The sequence below is a fragment of the Ambystoma mexicanum genome, chromosome 3q (assembly GCF_040938575.1).
Source record: "Ambystoma mexicanum isolate Mex_15411 chromosome 3q, UKY_AmexF1_1, whole genome shotgun sequence".
NCBI lineage: Eukaryota > Metazoa > Chordata > Amphibia > Caudata > Ambystomatidae > Ambystoma > Ambystoma mexicanum.
The window spans coordinates 23173438-23194288 of record NC_090926.1 but is presented as its reverse complement, the minus strand read 5'-3'; the positions used below and the strand labels follow the sequence as shown (position 1 = coordinate 23194288).

Below are 20851 nucleotides of genomic sequence, written 5' to 3'. Positions count from 1 at the left end.
CAGCTGACTTTTGCAGCCAATCGGATGGAAGATTGGACCGAACCCTGAAACTGCAACGAAAACCCAGAGATTGCAGGGTCTTCCCCCATAGCTCTCAACCATTTCTGTCGCAAAGGTGGGTGAAAACACTAGATTTTGTTTTTGGCCGGTGGGAGCCCATTGAAATGAATGGCCGTGCAGGAGGCTTGGCGGGGGAGTCAGCTCTTTACAAGGTGGGTGACACCCACCAAAAGTGTGTGAGTTGAGAGCTATGTCTTCCCCAGAGACCTAGCTAAAAAACCTCAGTCTCCAGGGAAAACCTAGAGGTTAGGCAGGTATGTGATGCAGTAAAAGAGGCAGGACAAGAGGAAGAAGCAACATAGAAGAAGGGTTATCGTGGAGGCAGGGGCTTAAATTAAGTATGCACTGTGAGGAGGAAGATGGAGACTAGGAATCATGACGGTTACCAATCAAACTTTTATTCGGCATAAAAACCTTTACGTACCTTTCGCAAATGTCATGAGACAATAATAGGGAAAAGGATTTTGGTGCCGATTATGCTAAAATACAATTGACATAATAAGATCTTTAATAAAATATTTTTCCCCCAAAGTTGCCGGTAAGTATTAATCCCTAAAAAAAAACTCCAGTGGTCACACCGTCACAGACCAAAGTGTATTGTGCGACTACAAAAATCCTTCAGATGACACCTATTCAAGATGGCCTCTCACTCACGCGATGAACTCTGGCTGTACTATTACTTCCGGAATGACACGCTTCCGTTGACCCTGAGCTGCCTCACACACATTCCCAGAAACTGCTATGGATGTTTTTGCACAGTCGCCTGGAGCCCCACATGAATCGCTGAGTCCTCGGGCTGTGCAACCACCCGAGGACGAGCTGGACGACGATGACGACGAGGTGGGGTGATGTTACACAAAAATGAGCCTGACTCTCACGCCAAGCTTGGGGTGTCTGTGATTTGACAGGAATTACGTCCAGCATTAGTGGTCTGTCACTGTCTGCTGCTTGTGTAACGTTTTGGGGTCTCGAGTTCTCTTTCCATTATAAAAGACATCAGGCGACCAATGCACCCGCTGCAGAGAAATCTGAATGTAACCAACATTCACATGCTAGAGATTCGATTGTAACGTGTAGTAGACTATAGTACCGGTAGCACATTTGCCGTTACTATATGTCATCTACTGCAGATCTGTGTTCAGCCTACGAGTGGTGGGTTTTAATCGCAGTAAAGCTTGCGGATTACCTTACCCTGTAGGTATAAACAAAGGGATTGTACTAATAGAACCACATTGGTAAAGGAACCCTCCAGTTTTTCCCGAGAGAAACGTGACGTTTTGCTTTGACCTTAGAAAAAAGGGTCCGGGCGCTTAGTGTTAAATGTTAAAGGTATTTGTACCACGCACCGTCGCCAACGGAATTGGTCCCCAGGCGCTCAGGCGGATCTATAAACGATAAAGGTGGGATGGGTTAGTAAGGTGAAGAAGGGAGTAGGATAGTGAGAGGAGTGGTGTTCTGTTGGCAGCTTCAACTCGGTATACACCGGGTGCAGAGCTTTGGTGCAGGTATCGGATCGGAGTCAGTCCGCATGCGCTGTTGTTCCGGCTTATGTGTTGTTGCAGTGTTGTGAAATGCGTGCGGCTTGTGCGAGAGATGGTTGTGTGAATTTTTGAGTGAGATAAGTATGCAGAGTTTGAGCTTATATTGGTTAGTGGGTTAACTGACCTTTACCATGCTAACATTTTCAGTTCTGTCTGAGTGTGGCACTAGTTGGCCCTCACATTCCCATCTAGACGCGGGGCAGGCCAATGTTTAGGACTCCGTCCAGGTGTGGTCATGCCAACACTCACACCTCTAGATGCGGCGCAGGCTAGTGTCCAGAAATCCGTCCAGGTGTGGGCATGCTAACATATATAAGGTACCTCTTCTGATTTTATTTTGCATTTCTCCGTTCATAATTCTTACCAGAAACAGCATCCATATATCTGAGTCGTATGCTAAAATACTTTGTAATAGAAAAGCGATCAATTGATTTTTTTTTTTCATTGCATATCCACATATCTTATATTACAGTAGACCTGAACTGTGCCACGAATAGCAACTCTTAAGTACAAAGTGGTTAATTTGCTTTTCTTGATGAGTTTTAGATGTAGCTCTTGGGACTCTACACAGCATTTGGTGGTCTATTTTAGCACTGGTGGGCATTACAGTTTTCTTAGTATTTTGCATACTAAGAAAAAGAGGTACATTTTAAATTCCTTCGTTCTGACAGTTCAGCGAATGTTACATTTTTGTTTTCTCGCTTGTCAGGCAGAATGTGCCAGAACTATACTTGTTTTTGGGGGTTGGCGGGCGGCAAAGGATTTGTTGCCACCTCTCTTGTCTGGCGTATCTGCTCTCTTCACAAGACAACTTTTTGGGGGTGTAAATATGTTGCAAGGGCACTCAGAGTTAATCCTGCAGGTTTCCATTTCCAAGTAATCTCACCCATTGGCAAGATGATTAGCCGTTGTTAAGTTAGGGGTATTTGTTTTGCTTTGGTATGGCTTTGGTTGATGAGAGACGGACATTGCAGGAAGCTCATTCGTCAGTCCTTCTCCCAGTCCAGTTACATCCATTCTTTGTGTTACATCCATTCTTTGTGTATCTGCTTCAGGTCTTATGCTCCACATTATTTTCTATATTGGAGGGTAGTTGGTAAAGTTCCATTTATGTGCCATACTCCTTGCGGCATCGTAGTATGTTGAACTCTCTTTGTTCAGTGGGATCTTCAGATAGAATCTTGGCGATATTCAGGTTGGATTATTGAAGACAATTTTGGCCTGAGTAGAGGGGATTTTGGCTTGTCTCCATTTGTAAAGCACAGGCAAGACTTTTTGGCTGATTCCACAGAATAACAAAGGATCAGTAGTCTGTGTTGCAGAATGTAGCACGCCCCCCGGGGGATGCTACTCGTCCGGCACTGTGACCAGTTTCCACAACTAAGATGGTGTATAATTAATCCCAGTAATTCTTTGAGCTTCTACGCCGATGTGTACTCGTTTCAGTTTAAACTTGTAGCATCACGTTTCACAGAATTGTCAATTAATGGAGACACAAATTCTATCCAAAGCATATGCATTGAGAGGTCTGGTTCCTGTGTTTGCCGGAGACCCTTGGTAGCCTGAAACTTGAGTTGGTAGTTATAAGAGATTCCACAAAATTTGATAACCACCATCTGGGATTTTGGACTTTTGAAGTGCCTTTAAACAATTCAATCACGACACCAGTCAGCCCTGTACATATCCTGGAAATTGTCTGAGGCACAGGCGGCTGGAAGATAGCAATGAGGTTTCAAATATCGTTGGCACGCTCGACTAGTGCTGGAAACAAACATGTGTTTTAGATCTTCAGACTTGCATTCTTTTTTTATTTTTTGGATGTATTGGCATGATTGTAGCGTGAAATGTGATGTTTGCATGTGAGGAAACCTGTACCTCTCCCTCCGACAAAGCTACCCTGGTAACTCTTCATGATTTCAAACTTTCCTTCTCTCTCCCCGTCTGATGGGCAACGCAGTGGTGTCGGGCACTTATATTCTTCCTGCCTTCACATCTCCCTCTCCCTTTCAATGCTACACCCCCCTACCTCATTTGAGTTTACACTCTCAACTATTGCTCTTCCTCACTGTACTTACTTCATTTGTATCTATCTCCCACCTGGTCCCACAGGACCATTCTTTTAATAACTCTGGTAGCTCCTTGATTCTCTCCCTCCCCATTACATCATCTCATTCTTTTAGGTGACTTAAGCCTTCCTTCCTTAACACTCAGCAAAAATCTGACCTTCAATTTTTCTCAATGAACACACTATCCACGCTATTCATAACCTGCCCACTAACTGTGTCTGCAACTCTCTTGACCTCATGTTAATCTCTAACTCTCTCTCAGCAACTAACATTAGTGTCATGCCATCTCTTTCGGACCACGCCATTGTATCCATCAGCATTATCTTACCTCCCTTTTAACCATTCCTCCCCACCTACCACTACCATTTCGAAGAAAACATTTAAACCTTCTGCTATTCCACCCATGCTCTCTGACCTTCAACTCTCACTCTCCTCCTTCTCCTCAGTGTTCCTCCACTGATATTGCCTTCTCCACCTTCTAGTGCCCACTTCATGACTGCTTCTATTTTCTCTTCCCACTACTAACTTTCACCGCTAAATCCAAAGCATCCTCATCCTTGGGTCCCCCCAGTCATACGCAGGGCTGACATGTGACAACAACTGAGCAGATGGTAGCGTTCCCCACTCTCACAGGGACTTGCAACTGTACTCTCTGCCCATGACTCTCAAGACTTCTCTTGATGGTGTTAAAAGGGATTTATCAGCCAAATAAAGATTACAAAAAAAATCTTTATATGGCTGATTTTGCAGAATATCTTATGGTGGTTAAAAACTTTCCTCCGAAAATAGTGCATATCCCCTGGCTTCTCTATGCAGATGACCTGTTATTGGATCATACATTAACAGGTATCTCCCGAAATGTAGCTGAGCTGTGTGATTTTGCACAGGAAAATGACCTCCAGAATACATTTGAATAAAAATTCATGAACTTTTGCAGGAATAAGGGCTTTAAATCACACATTTCTACCCCCCATCTGGAGAATCAAGTGAGTACCCACTTACACTTATCTGGGCTACGTGGTATCGGACAAGGGAGACTGTAGGGAACTGACAGGAAGATTTGATGGGGGCACTTAAGGTTTTGTAACATTCCACCCGCTATAGCTTGGAGGGGGGTACGGCTGGTGTAAAAGCGATGCGTGGTGCCTATGCTGACATACGGTTTAGAGGCTGCTCTCCAGCATCATGAGGCCTCGGTGAAAATACTGGAGGGACTTTTCTGGAGAAAGATATTGGGACGGGAGCAATAGATTCCTATTCAGGTAATTCGTCTCGAATTGGGCCTTAAATCGATGGAGACTGCAGTATTAATTAAAAGGGCATCACTCTATATTAAGGCTTGCACAACATCTAGGTGTCCATTATTACAGACTAGTGGAAAAGCCTCTGTACACAGGCTAATGTGCGTAAAGGAAGACCTTTTCCGTGTGTAATATATTATGTGATGTATTTTAACGTAATGTATGTTAGAAAAAAAAGTTTGTAGAGGAACCTGCTCCTTTTACATGCAGGAGTAGTAACCTCAAACAAAATCGCACAGAATCTGTCGAGTTCAACATAGCACATATGGCCAATTGTTGTTTCTGCTTCTCGTTGTCTTGGATTCCACTAACTGGTTTTGGATGCAAATATATTATGTTGAGGAATGTCAGTAATACAATTCACATGCAGCATGATTTGAACTAGACATGGAATCATAAAATAAGGTAAATTGAAGTCAAAGTTTAAAACGTACATGAAGAATATTATTGATGATACATACCAAAAATATTACAATGAATAATTACATAATACATAAGTACATACAAAGTACTTTATTTTGTTGAACTAGTGCTTAATCAAATGAATTTCTATTTTTAAGTATACGTTTTCTTAGTGTATGCAGCTTGAAGTATGCTATTAACGTGGTATCCCTGTCTTGGACCTTTTCTGCAGCTAATTGTATCCATTGTTGAAATTCACATTTTGTTCGCCTTGACGATTAACTTGAAGTCTTATTGTTTTATGCGTAAGGCAACAGCTCCCTCTAGCAGTGGTAACTGGTGAAGCAGGCAGGGCGGCTTCAGACAAACATACATCTGGCCTTTTTATTATATAGGATGATATTGGGGGCAGCTATGATATGTAATAACCAAGCAATAGGCATGTTTAACACATAGTGACATTTTTGTCAACATTATTGTCAGCCCACTTGGGAGTATGGTTATAATGTCTAGATAAGAGCCCAAGGCCTTGGAGTGGGATTGGATAAAAACACAGGATCAGTTTAAAAAGTTATTATGGGTTTATCAGGTTATACAGGAAATGCCCCCCCCAACCCTGGTAAATAGATTTCCCTCCATGTTTGTATTTTAATTGAAACATGTAAATGGTTCAGTCTAGGTATAACGTGCCCTAATGTCTTTTTCTATTTAAAAAGATCTATATTGAATGTGATGTAATAATATGTATGGCCTTGAATTTGAGTAATAATCGTATAATCGCTTATAATTTATAATAGTATTGTTTTGTTTAATTGGAGTATATTTATAGTTTGAAAAGTTACTCAACTAAAACGCAATTTAATTTAAAACAGTGATTTACATATACCCTTCTCTAATTGACACGCACTCCAACCATCCTCGCTGACTCCAAGGCACCCTAAACTCGCTCCTCCTAAACCCACAACTATTAACTCTACTTTTTCATCTAGTGACCTTGCTGCTTGCTTGCTTCCAAAATCTTCGAATCTCTCTGCATCCTCCTCTTACTCCCTCCTACTTTTTTCACTCCACCATCTTTAACTGCCTCCATCTCAGCCATCAGTCATGCAAACACAGAGGAAGTCTTTGCACTGTTGATGAAGGCTAACCCCCTCCGCTGCTATCAGATCCTCTTGCTACTCAGTTTGTCAAACTATTGTCCCTCTCTTGGCCTCCCACCTCGATAATCTCTTCAACTTGCCCTTCAACTCCGCCTACGTTCTTTCTGCTTTCATAATGGCAATGGTAATCCCTCTCCTGAAAAAGCAAGGTGCTGATCTAAACCTGCCCTCCAACTATCGAACACTGTCACTTCTTCCTCACTACTTTAAGGTTTTGAAGAGTTGTATTCAACTGCCTTACTATTTCTGTTGACACAACCTCCGTGACCCCTTCCAAGCTGGTTTTAGCTCCTGCCACTCCACGGAAACTGCTTTTATGAATGCCTCCAACTTTATCGCCTCTGCTAAACATTCCAAACTATCCTCTATCCTAAACGTTCTCGACTTATATGCTGCCTTTGATACCATTGTCCTCTCTTTTGTCTCCTCCTTTGGTATTTGTGATCAAGCACTTGCCCTGATCGAGTACATTTTTGTTTCCTAGAACAAGACCACCTCGTAACTCACTCCTCTTGCGGTTGGTGTTCTGCAACGCCCCCCCCCCTGGTTTACACTGTATACATCTGCTCTCGGGCACGTATCTCTTCCTTTGGGTCCATACCAACTCTTTGCAAACACCCTCCTAAACTCTAAATTGACCAATCCACCAAAACCTTAGACTCTCTGCTATTAAATACTGAATGGCCTCACACTCTTATGTTCAACTGCTCTCAAAACCCGGGTGCTCTCATTTCCTGACAAATGCTCTCTTCTCCTATCGAGTTCCCATCAGGCACTCCTCCCTACTCTTCAGCTAAAAACCTTGGTGTCGTCTTCAACCCATCACACATTCTCTACCTTCATCTCTAAAACTGCAACAGCGGCAATAAATATCAGGCAAAACTGCGAAAAATTCTAACCACTTTGTCTTCTCATAACTAAACTACTTTGCCAGTATCCTTTTTGGTCTTCTAAAGTATGCATTCTATCCTGTTGACAAGATTATCAACTTTGCTACTAGGACACTCTTTGAGCACCTTTGCTTCACCACTACATCTTCCCATCACCAGTAGGCAGGCTGGCTAACTATACAAAACAAGGCCATCTATCCACGGTAAGGCACCGCTGTATCGATCGTCTTCTATCAACCCCCCTACAAAACCCCTGCGCAGCCTTCACTCTGCCTCCTCCACCACCCTTGTGGCACCTCGCCCCTCATGTGCTTGCTTTCACTTCTGCTATTTCACTCTTCTTGCTCTGCTTTCTTGGAACTCCCTATTCGCTACAATTTGAAACACAGTCCGCATTGATGTATTAAAAAAAGTTGAAAGCCCACCTATCCTCTTGATTACTCTCAAGCCTTACTGCTTACACCTTCCCTCACCTCTAACCAGCCTTTTCCCTCTTTTTTTCCCCCACCACACTAGCACTTAATAGTTTGCGGTCACAGCTCATTCTTAGCTGGCTAGACTGCCTACCCCTGACACTTGTCCACCGTATGGCTATATTTGACAGATTCTGGGAACATTCTCAAACCCAGGCATCATACCACTCGAACTCTCCCCATTATAAGAGGCACCATGCCTCCCCTGTATCTGCTTATTACCTGTCTGTGTGCTCCTTTGTGACCATGTATGTATGTCTGTATTTTGTGTATGTAAATCCCCAGTTACCCCTGAATGACTTGAACATACTCTTCAACCAAATTTTGCTAAAGCAAATCTCTATGGTAAAACATGTGCCTGAAGTACTGCTTTCGAGGGTAGAATACTGTTCTTCACGTTAGCCCACTGCTGGAATCTCCTTACTAATTTTATGTTTGTTTTGCTAAAGAGATCTTTTGTACCATGGTAGTTTCCTATCTGAGCAAGCATATAGTTAGAACGCCTATTTACTACTTATAATGCGCTAACAACTTAAAGGGCACCGTAGCGCAGAGAACATAGAAGAATCCTTAGTCAGTACGAAAGCCAAGAATCCATAATCGGGATAGTCAAACCAAGAAAACGTCATTGAATTAGCAAAGTCATACGTCTCTTTTTGAACGTTAGAATAAGTTCAGTAGGGAGCTGATTCCATAAGGTAGGTGCTATAATGTCAAAGGAGCGACCACCAAAGCGTACCAACTTAAAGCGTGGGATCTGTAGCAGTGCTTTATCAGATGATCGCAGTTATCTGCCTGGTTTATAAAAAAAAAAGTGAAGATATTGATGGACACTGCCATGAACAGTAAGCACTTTGTTTTTTTTTTTTTCAGCTGCAACAGGTAGCCAGTGTCATTTTCTCAGCGTAGGTGAGATATGCTGGTGACGTGAAACACTGTGTGACCAAACTGGCAGCAGTATTCTTCACCACTTGCAAGCGTTTTAGCTCCTTTTTTTTTTTTTAATGTGTTTATTTTTGAACAAGGCAGGGTAAAAACAATACCAACATTTATCAATAATTAAAATGCATTATTGTAAAGCTTGTAAAGTCCATCTTTCCACTTTTCCCACCCCCATAAGATTATCAAGTCTTTCAAGGGTCCCCTCCTTCATTCTTGCTCCTGTGGGGCATCTTCGCCCTCCAGGACCCTCCTGGCCAATTGGGGTTTGTAAGTCAGGGCCGGAAAATCTATCGAAGTCAAGAACAGGGTTCCAAATGTTCCGAAAGCGGTGGAGGAGGCCCGCTCTGGCTGCAGTCACTTTTTCTGCTATCAGCACATCCCATAACTTCAACCACCAGAGGGGAAGGAGGGGGCCCTCTGCAGATTTCCATGTGCGGGCCACCACTATTCTCCCCGCCAGTAAACATTGGGACAGGAGCTTGGCCTTAGGGCCTGTTCTTGGGTAAGTCCCGGTTATCGGGAGGCTCAGGGTGTAAGGGAAGTATTGTTTGTGTGATGTCGGCAATGGCCCCTAAGCATTGACTCCAGAAGCTTTGGACTTTGGGGCAGGTCCACCACATGTGGAAGAAGGATCCTATCTGTCCGCATTGCCTCCAACAGGTCAGATCCAAAGTGTGGCTCATATGGTGGAGACGTAGAGGGGGATAGTACCATTGCAGTAAGATCTTGTAGGCGCATTCTCTGTTTGTAATGCATGCAGACGTCCACCCAGGCCTGATCTTCCACAGGGTCGCCCAGGTCTGCTTCTCATTGTGCCACAGCTTGGGTCCTGGAGGCAAGAAAGTCTCTCTGGAGGCGTTTGTATAGCACGGAAATTCTGCCCTGGGTTGGTTGGTCCCCGAGGGTTAGTTCTATGGCCGTGGGGGGGGCGAGTTACTGCCTGGCATGTCTGCAGGTGGGAGCACCAGTGACTTAGTTGGAGGTATGTGAATCTGTCTTGTTCCTGCAGTTGGAAGAGTTCCTTGCATTCTTCAAAGGAATGCGGTTGTCCTCCCTCGAAGAGTTGTCCTAAGTTCTCCAGCCCCCCCGCTGTCCAATTTTTGAAATTCCGGGGAGCTGTTCCCGGTGAAAAGGCGGGGTTTAGGAACACCGGAGATGAGGTGTTAAGCCCTCTTGGAATCTTATTTTGCCTCAGAGTTCTGTCCTAGATGACCACAATGTATCTGGTAGCCAACAGTAGTTCATGCCATTGCTGCCTTGTCGCTGGGGGAATATGGGGGAGAAAGCGTAGGGGCAGAGCCAAGCATGATTGTTCCAGCTCTACCCACCTGGAGCGATTGGTGAGTGTTTGCCATGCTTGAATGCCGGATAGTTGAGCTGCCGTCTGGTAGTTCTGCAGGTCTGGGACCCCCAGGCCTCCAAGCTTTGCATTTCCTAGCATCGTGGCTTTGGGGATTCTAGCCTTCTTCCCCTTCCAAATGAATTGGAACACCTTCCTCTGCAGTTTTTGGAGTGCCGGGGTTGGAATCGCGACAGGGAGGGCGGAGCATGCGTACAGGAATCTCGGGAGCAGGTTCATTTTACATGCTGTGATCCGGCCTATTAGAGAGATTTCCTGTGTCGCCCAGCGTTTCAGGGCTGTTTCCAGTTCTTTGAAGAGTGGGGGAAGTTCATGTGATAGGTGTCCTTTGGGTTGGCTGGGACCTGGACACCCAGGTAGGAGATCGACTTTTTTTTTTCCATTGAATCGGACACATGGGAATCAAGACCTCCCGCTCCCTCTGGGTGATCACTATCCCCAGTGCCGTTGACTTGTTGAAGTTGATGGTGAATCCTGTGACCCTACCATAACTATGTATTTCCGCTAAAGCCTGTGTCAAGGAGCTGCGGCGGTCCGTGATGGTTAAGAGGACATTGTCCGCATAGAGCGCTAATTTATGGTGCGAGGGACCAACTCGAAAGCCCCTGATCAGGCTGTTCCATCTAATCCGTTGGGCAAAGGGTTCCATGATCAGGGCAACTAGGAGCGGCGACAGCGGGCATCCCTGTCTGGTTCCGCAGGTCAATGTAATGGGGGCAGAGAGGTTGCCATTAATTCTAAGCAGGGTTTTGGGCGCTTTATAATTAGCCAAGACCATAGTGCGGAAGTCCGGCCCAAATCCAAACGCCTCCAGGGTGAGTTCCATGAAGGTCCAATCCACCCTGTCAAACGCTTTGGTCGCGTCTAAAGCCATGAGCACCAAACCCTGCGAGTCTCGGGAAGCCAGGTCCACCAAGTCCAGGGCCCTGCAAATGTTGTCGGCTGTGGATCGGTTCTTCAAAAAAGCTGCTCTGGTCGGGTTGGATTATGCCCGGTAGGATATGTGACAGGCGTGTTGCTAATATTTTAGAGTAGATATTAGTATCAATATTGAGTAGGGCAATAGGTCTGTATGAGGCTGGGTTTCTTGGATCTCCTCCTGGTTTAGGCAGGAGGACTGTGATTGACTCCTGCATGGAGGGGGTTATGATGCCCGTGTCTCTAAAGGAGTTGAATAGTTGCACCAGTGGGGTGAGGAGTTGGGGCCTGACGACCTTATAGAATCTGGTTGAGTAACCATCAGGGCGCGGGGTTTAAGAGATTTGATAGCCTCATCTACCTCTTCACTGGAAATTGGAGCATCCAAAATGTCTCGGGCGTCACTCGGTAATTGGGAAGTGTCGCTGATTTCAGGTATTCCTTTTGTTCTCTGGGGTCCCTTGGCGGGGCGGTCATTACTTGTGTTAGATGATCTGCTGCCAAGCGGTGTTTGTCCTGCTCGGCATACTGTGTTCTGCCTTGTGGATCCCGCAGTCTGATGATCGTGTTGGTCTGTTTTGCTTTAGCCAGCTTGGCAACCTGAAGCTTATTTGCTTTGTTGTTTTTTGCATAATAAAATTGTTTGGCTTTTGCCAGTTGATGTGCCGTGTGTTCGGCGTAATGGGCTTCAATCTTCTTTTGCACCGTGCGAACGGCACATTGTGTTCTTGGGGACCATCCTTTTTCTTTATGGCTCCTCTCCGCTTCCCAGAGGTCTTCAAGGGCCAGACGGGTTTGTCGCCTAAGTTTGTGAAAGGCTGCGCTTTGAGCTATCAATTCTCCACGTACGACCGCCTTCATGGCATCCCAGGTGTTGGCGGGAGAGGTGTCCGCAGTAGGGTTCTCTTTAAAGAAATTCCTAATTGTAGATGCAATTGTGTCCCTGAGCGGCATCTCGTTAAGCATTTGGTCATAAAGTGTCCATCTGCATTGCGCTGGGCGCGGTGCTTCATGTACTCGGAATTCTAGGGTCATTGGGCCATGGTCAGATAGGATTCTTGGGCCTATGGTTACGTCATTGGTAAATTAGAGAATTTGGGGAGAGACCAAGAGAAGGTCTATACAGGAGTGGGTTCTGTGGACGTGCGAGAAAAAGAAGTCCCTTTCCGAGGGGTGGAGTACCCTCCATGAATCAACCACATCCAGAGTTCTGAAAAACTGCAAAAGAGCTAATGCTGTGGCGAAGTCCCCGGATGAGGGCGGATGGGATTTGTGTTTCGTGGGGTCAGGAACTTCATTGAAGTCGCCGCCGATGATGATTTGCTCCTCCACGAAGGGGGAGAGTGATGTGCTCAGCGCTTCGTAGAAGGCAGCTTAACCTGTGTTCGGGGCGTATACTGATATGAAGGAATACAGTTGACCCAGCAGCAGACACTTCACCACCACAAATCGGCCATCCGGGCAGAGTTTAGTATCTAGCACCTAGGGGTCCAGCCCCTTCTTCAAAAGAATTGCAGTGCCTCCTTTTTTCGTGTTCCCCGATGCACAGAACTGCTTCGGAAAGAGCCGGGATTGAATGCGCCCAAAATCCTCTGGCAGTAGGTGTTTCTTGAATCATGGCCACTGCAGCGTTTTCGTTTTGAAGTTTTAGCAAGATGTACTTGCGTTTGGCTGGGGAATTTAACCCGTTAACATTCAGAGAAATGAACCTCAGAGTGGGGTGCTCAGGAACAGGAGGTGGGAGTATCGCCGTGTTTGGGGGGGGGGGGGGTGAGGTGAAGATGTATCAGCCAGCATCACATCTATTATGTAGCTGCGCCTTTGCCTGCCATTGAATTTTTTTCGCTGCCTCCAACGGGAGGACAGAGATTTAACTGAGGAGGGGGCCAGTTTTGTTAGGCTGGCACCTCCTCCGGCCAACGTGGCCAGATAACTGAAAGTAGCCAGCATGGCTAAAATTGTGGGATAAGAATTCCAAGGACACAGGTGGATAGTACCTCGGAATTGGGCATAGGCCGTGGGGTAGGGCCTGCTGCTTCAGTTAGTAGAGTTCCATCTTTGGAGGTCGTGGGCGACGAGTTTGCCTTCAGGTGGGCCGCCGGCAGAACCAGAAGTGTTAAGGGGGAGGAAGTTCGGTTGGGCCACGTAGAAGAAGATAGGCCCCTGATTCCCGGGGCCAGAGCTCAGGCTCCCGCTGCTTGGGGTTTCAAGTTTCCAAAAGGTTGGGCGTGATCCCGCCTTCAGCTATCTCTTCCTTCTGAACCTCGGGACCTTTGACCAAGAGTTCTGTTGAGCTTTAGGAGGCGCTGGGAGGTCCGCGCCGGTGCTGTGTTCAGGAGCCAGGGGGGACTGGGACTCGGGCGGGGATGGATTCATGATTTCCTCGGCATCCTCCAGGTGGCTGATTCTCCTCTGGGTTCCCTTATACGTGAACGGTAGGGCCGTGGGGAAGAGCCATCCATAGCGGATTTGTTGGTCCTGTAGGAAGACCGCCAGGGGTTAGAGAGTTCATCTTTTCTGGAGAGTGAGGGCCGATAGATCCTGATAAATTTGGAGAGGTGAGCCCTGAAAGGATATTTCGTCTCGGGTGCGACTGATTTCAGAGACGGCTTCTTTTGTGGTGAAGAAGTGCACCCTGGTGATGACATCTGACGGGCCGTCTGAGTCCACTCCGCGTTGAGGGCGCAGCCTATGCGTGTGGTCCAGGAGGAGCTGCAACTTTTCCAGGTCTGGGAGAAGAGCCTGAAGGAAATCGCCCACATATTCCGCCAATTTCTTATCAGGGACCGACGCCGGGACCCCTCGAATGCGTAGGTTGTTGCGTCGGGCCCTATTCTCCGGGTCCTCTTGCTTGAATTCAAGTATCTCGGCCCTATTCTCGAGAAGTTTGACTGTGCGTTGAACCTCCACCAGGGTGTAAGCCTGGTCTTGGGTCCGGTCTTCGACCTCCCCCAATCTCTGTTCGGCCTCTGCCACTCTTCGGTCGGTATTTTCCAGTTTAGTAGATAGTTCTGTCATACATGACCTGAATTTGGACTTAATATCCGCCACAAATGCCCGAATGTCATTCTTGGTTGCCAGGGTTCCCTTGTCCTCTGGAGGCTCCTGAAGGGGGGGGGGGGAATCCTGGGTGTCTTGTTTTTAGATCTTTCAGAGGACATCAACATTGTGGCTATATCGGGATTCTTGCCGGATTTCAGTTGCTTGGTCATCACGCCTTCCAGTATCGGGAGGGGGCATATTCCCCCAAGAGGCCAGGACCGCACAATCACAGGCTCTCAGGACCTGCCGACGGAGTGGAGGGCTAAGCGCAATTACCAACGGTGGAGTCTCCTATCGAGGCAGTTTGTTGAGTTCTCATGATGTTTTCAGGGCGAAGGTTATGGTAAATGATTCTCAGGGAGTGGGCCGGGGCGCCCCAGGAAGGAATCCAAAGAAATCAGGGAGGACACAGCCCCAACGGCAAGAGGCGCGGGCCCCCAGGCCGCACCCAGGTGACTCAAATGTTGCTTGTCGCAGCCGGCGACGGGGGTCAGCAGCGGGGGTCGGCCGAACCCAGGCGGCATATGAGGTGCAGCCCGAAGCTGGCAGGCGGGGGGGAAGGGGAGCAATCAAAGACCAGGTTTGGATGTTTGCCCAATAGGGGACACAGGGTGCAAGCAGGACCCAGGCTTCAGGGAGTGATGTCTTGTTCGTGGCACTCACCAAGCTTCCACCAGGCTCCACCCCGCAAAACTCACCGGACCTTCAGTGGGGCTACATGTCCCCCGCCACCCCAGGCAGGATCCGCTGGATGAAAGGTAGAGCGGGTCTGGCACGCCGTGTGTGCAGACTCGGAGGCGGGAGCTGTGAAGTCCTTGGTATGGGGCTCAGAAGAGCTCAGGCTGGACGAGTGGCAGACGAGCAGGCGGATGGTAGAGGGAGCAGCGAGGGATCGCTGAGCATGGGGACCTCCTCCATCCAGGGGATGCGGGGGAGAAGTGATGGTGCTGGGTCCCTGGGGCGCCGGGCTTCACTCTCTCCTCATGCCTTCTCCGCCCCTCCTCCCTCCGCCGAAGCTCCTGCCCGGCAACCTGGAGATCGCCGGCGGGCAGTTAGTCCTTTTTGAGTGCCAGCGGCTCAGAGGGAAAGGCGGCCGCGCATCCCAGCACCGAGTGTGCTTGGGATGATCCGGGAATTCAGGCCGGGTGAGCGAGCAGGCAGGTGAGCGGGGGAGGGAGCAGTGACGGGTCGCTGTGCTCAAGGCCCTCCTCTGCTCACCGTGTCGCGGGCGGGGGCAGCGCCTCTGCTGGTCCTGCGCCCGCCATCCAGGGGCGCCCGTTCCCTCCAGCGCCGCAGGGGAGAAGTAATGGTGCTCGGTTCTGGGGGTGCCAGTCTTCACTCGCCCCTCATGCCTTCTCCACCCCTGCTTTAAACCCCCCCCCCCCCCCTGCCGAAGCGCCTGCCCGCCATCTTGGAGGTGGCTGGCACCAGCGGGCCGCCACTTCTCTTACGGAATTCGGTGGGTCAGAAGGCAGTGCGACCTCGCATCTCAGCACCGAGTGTGCTAGGGGTGTTCCGGGAGCGGCAGCTGTGATTGTGGGTCCTAATCGGACCTGGAGACTGCCATAATTTTGCAGAGCAGCGGGCTTCCCACAGAGGCTGTTAAAAGAGCAACCACATCGATGGCGCTCTAGGCCACGCCCCGTTTTAGCTCTTTCTTGTTAGTTCCACCAAGCATTGCATTTGCATAGTCCATATTGGAGTTGACGATTGCCCTAGCAACAGTAGCTCTATCGTGACAAGGCAACAAAGGACTTAACTGTCTTTAGAAGCTGCATGAACTAATGGCATTTGAATGTCCGGAGTGACTCCAAGAGATTGAGCTTTGCGCAAGGTCCTGATGGGGCAATTATCAACAATGGGAGTCATCATTTTCTTCAAAGTCTTACCCTAGTAGCAGATGCAAATAAAAGTAGTTCAGTTTTTCCACTGTTGAGACACATGGGATTAACATTCATCCACAACTGAACCTTTGAAAAAATCTGATTCAGTGCTGCAGAATCAGTTTCATAATTGCCTGACAATTCCAGTAAAATCTGAGTGTCATCCGCAGAATTCTCAAATGCTAAATCTTGATCTAAAAGTAGATAAAAAAAATATTCAAAAGCAGTGGGGCCCCGAGGATAACCACAATCAAGAGGAAGTTCGGGAAAAGAAAACTGTTCCAACATTACCCTGAATGTTCTATCCTTGAGAAAGGAAATTGTCCATCTGGTATCTTTCGGACCGAATTTGGCTCCCATGATTAGTTATCACCCATGATCTCAAAATCTACAAGATCAAAGGCAGCCGACCACTCAAGAAATAGACCTGCCAAGATCTAACAGCCGAACCATAGCGGACTCGATCTAGCATAGCTGTTTTATTTCCGTGTGATTCCTGTAGCCCGACTGGTGTAACCCGAGAAGAACATGCCCATCAATATAACTCTGTATTTGTTTGTATGCAAGATGATTAAGGAGTTTTTGAAAAATGGTGTGTTGGTGATCAGCCTCTAGTTGACCAGATTGGTTGCATCTAGCAAACGATTTTTCAAAAGTGTGGTTACACAAGTATTAAGCAAATGGGGAACATCATTGTTCCTAAAAGAAGAATTGACAAAAGCACACAGCGCCGGAATGAGGACAGTAGCACATTCCTTCATTTTAATAGCTGGACAAAAGTCTGTGAAGCAGGTGGTAGGCTTTAACATTTTCAGAGCTTCTGCACCCTCATATTCACGAACATATTTGAAATAAAGTACAGGAGGCCCAGCAGGGGCATAACCTGTGCCTTCAGTGAAAATAGAGGATACCCCAAGAAAGGAAGGGTTAACATCGCATTTATCCCGAAGTGCCTTGTCTTTGCCATGAAGTTTATTTTGAATGGAAGAACACCACTCGATGGTCGGATCAGGCAAATTGTTAATGTGAATAGGTATCTCAAGTTCATGTTACACAGAGAACAGTTCACAACAGCTGTTCTTTGCCTGTGCAGTACATGTATTAAAGTACAAATCTTTTGGCATTTAAAATGCATTTCTTGTAATGAGCTACAGCTTCTTTAAGCAAAGATCAGACTCCTCCTTTGTTTTGGCCCATTTAGGCTCAGCTTTCCGCTTGAATTGTCCTCCAGACTTCTCAAATATTCAGTGAACCAAGCGTTTTGCAGTGTGCATGGATGCGCTTTCCTTGTAACTAAAGGAGCAAGAGACTCGAGTGTGTTGAGATCTTAACCTACATATTTCAATTCTAGTAATATAGCACAGGTGGTTAGTGTACATCTGCAGAGTGTTGTGTATTTAGCTTGCAGGGTCAATTCTGGCAATTTATGAGCCAAACCTAAAAATAATATTCTAAGATACCGTATGGTTATGGAGGGGCGCCTTTGGCACCTGAGGATGGATGCAATACTTTATTCTTGTTTGACTAGCCTTTGACATTTTCAATCACTTGTCATATTATATTGAATGGTTTTAATTGGCTACTTTTAGCCACAGCTATCTCAATGGGCTGTCCTATTAGGTTTATATATTGACTTGCTTGGTGTCCACCTTTTTGTAAGGGTGCTTGCAGTTAATATTTTTGTTTGCTTTTGGTTTCTTCTATGCTTTGGGAAAGGCTTCATTTTTTTTTTTTGGAGGGATTTATTTATGGGTTGTTTTAGAATAGTTTTTTTGCAGGTTGGCCTAGTTTAAAACCGGTCTTTAGCAATGATCAATTACTTGGGAACAACCTTGTTTTAATGTTTGATAGTAATAGAAATCTCATTCTGCGAGAGACAATTCAATGGTATAGTGAAGTTACGAAAACCTTGGCATAGTAATAAATGAGGAACGCTTTAATTTTGGTGGTGGCAAAAAAAAATCTGTTTCATCGAAGGGCATGAATGTGTTAAAATCATTTGCATTCTTACATTTGAGGAATTATGTGGACGTTGGGTATTGCAGTTGTGTTGCCGTTTCACTCCCGAACTCGTGAGGCAGAGTGGCAGCATCCGATCATGCTTTCGTCTCGAATTGCGGATGTTTTCAATAGAACACATACACGATGGTAGAAGTATTTGCAAATAAAGCATTTAGATTCCTGGCAATTAACAGTCTTACCAAGGGTTTTACCATTTGGTGGTTTGAAAAGGGAAGAACATTTTTCATAAAATCTGTGAGACACTGGGCACATCATTTCTATTTTCCACTATGTAATTTGTATTGATGTGCTGTTACTATGACGTGTTTATCGCAGTGTTTCTTAAAAGCAATAACCTAAGGAGTCGTTCATCATTGGGAACCACCCAGAAATACATTTTTTCCCTAGTAATGAATGCTCACTCTTACTCTTGTAGGAAACAGACTTGTACTTGGTGAAACATTCTCGGCTGTCGTTCTTTTTACACCAAATGCTCACATAATCCGATCAGGTAATTTGAGGTGTAAAAGTTACTCTGTAGGCATAGGAAACGGATTCAAGCAACAATGCTCTTTTAGTCAAGCATTCCATAAAAGCTGGGCTCACTCCCCAACCGTTCCTGGGCCCTCCCTAAAATTCTACGGTTTTACCTCAGTTGTGAGCTGCAAGGGGTGCTATCCACTTGCACATGATGATTTGGAAGCAGTGGGGCTGCAAACATGTCTTGCAAGACCCCAAGTCGGGGGGAGGAGGCATACCTCCTCTTTTTTTCTAATCGTATCCTGGCTATCCCTGTCTGCATTATCAATTGTGCCTTCTTCCTCCACGAAGCCCTTTCATACAAAACCCTTCTTCCCCCAGGGAATCTTGAAAGTTTAAAAATGTCTCTCCCTGTTTAACGTAAAGCAAAGATTGAGTATAGAGCTACCCCTCCCTCTTGTGTCCAGATATTAAGACACCTATAACATAAGTGGTATAAATGCTGCACTGAGCCTTACTTATCCTGTTACATTAAACGTTTTTCAAAGTTATTTTTCTTTCAATATTTCATAGTACACATACACAATTTTATAACCACCAAAACGTTTTTTCACATACATGGATCATTCAACATGACACTTTGTTCATAGAGCGGGGTCACGATATTCCTGTGCTCCCAGCTCTTCGAAGTGCACAAGTGCGATGTGGGGTTAGTTAAAAAGGTGTGCTTTGTATGCAAACGACATACTTTCAAAGGTTTATCATAGCAGCCGTTTGGTGGTGTCCCAATGCAGAAACTCTGAGAAATTGTGACAATATGGTATTGCTCCCCCCGCCGCGCAAATGCCGGCTAAGAGCACCGAGAGACTTGCACGAAACAAACTCGGCTAAAATAAGGTGGGATTCAGACAGCTGGGTTGCTGATTTGCTCCCAAGAAATGTACAGAAAGGTATCTGGCAGGGTTGTCTTCTCTTCTACTTGTATATTAATAGCATTGCCGAACAGGTAGGGTGACCAGAGATAGATATATATATATATATATATATCTATTTAATTTTTTTAAAGGGACAGGCCATAGACATACAAGTAGGACTGAAGTAAACACAAATAAAATGGTGGTCTTCTATGTCGCTGGCCTGTTGCGGGGGGTGTGCCCACAGGCACACTCCCCTCATTGGAGAAAAGGGGGAGGAAATGGGGGCGTGACAAGCAGTGAAGCCCCCATTCACGCGCAGGAAGAGTCGCACCGGGCCCGATTTCGAAATCGTGTCCCGGGACCGTAGCCACCCACCCTTGTAATCCCGGGACTGGGTTTATATAAAAAGAAAAAAAAATCCTGGGACCCCAGGACGGAAGGCCATTTCCCGAAACTGTCCTGGGAAAACCGGGTCATCTGGTCACACTACGAACAGGTAGCTTGCTTAAATGCAGGCGCCTGGAGGCTGGTCCCAGATAAAATGGGTATACTAGTGTATGTTAATGATGCAATTTGGTCTCCATCGGCTGAAGAGCATTAAAAAAAAGCAAATGAAACCGTTCCCTAAGCTGTGCTCCCTAAAGGGAATTCATCTTAATGCTGGAAAACCAAAATGTATGAGTTGCTAGGCCAAAAAGCTGACGTATATTGGGGGTTATCTATTAAAGGAGCTATCGACTACCTTGGTGTTAGGTGAGCAAACTAGAAAAAAAACGCATGGTCCGAAATAGCAGTGTTAAATAGATTTTGGAAACTGAGCATTTCCACCTACATTATAAATGTATAACATGCAGGTTTTACTCTGCCTCCCTCTATGTAGCGCCTTGAAACACTTGTGTATAGGCGCGTTATAAATGCCATATATCGTGGAGCAAAGCTGGGGGTTTAGAGCAGAACTAAATCTGACAGTCTGAGAATCATGCATTTAAATAGTGCTTGGGACTCCCCAGAAGCGCTCCAGATATCTTGGTCCATTTAGAGTTAGTTGTGAATTTTATTCAGCAGCTGCCATTATTGAATTAATTTATGGACGATTCCACAGCTAACGACAAATGGGTGATCAAAAGTTATGTATGGGACTGGCTCACTCCCTTGATTTAGCCACACTGGCAAACTAGATGATTATTTAAAGCTCCCACCTCTGTCCTCAAACCAGAGAGCACGAATAGTGTCATTGGTGCCCAGGTTGAAAAAAGATAATGTTAAGGGGAATTGGTATGGTGATATGCTTGCTGATAATGTGGAGTGTCTTTGGGCAGAGAAAGAGGCCACTCCTTTTATATGCTCTTTTCCCTTCTCCGCTCATTGAGCGTTGCCATGTCATCCATCAGGGGTTGCTGCGTGGGTGGGTTGCT

General features: G+C 46.3%; 1 protein-coding gene across 1 annotated transcript in view; it reads left to right on the top strand.

The window, feature by feature from the left end:
- The first annotated feature begins 697 nt into the window (after positions 1-697).
- TOMM22 (translocase of outer mitochondrial membrane 22) overlaps positions 698-20851 on the top strand; it is a 43422-nt gene continuing 23268 nt past the window's right edge. The window contains exon 1 of the mRNA XM_069652967.1: positions 698-900. Within this exon, the coding sequence (XP_069509068.1) occupies positions 802-900 (99 nt within the window). The 5' untranslated portion in view covers positions 698-801. The remainder of the gene's footprint in view (positions 901-20851) is intronic.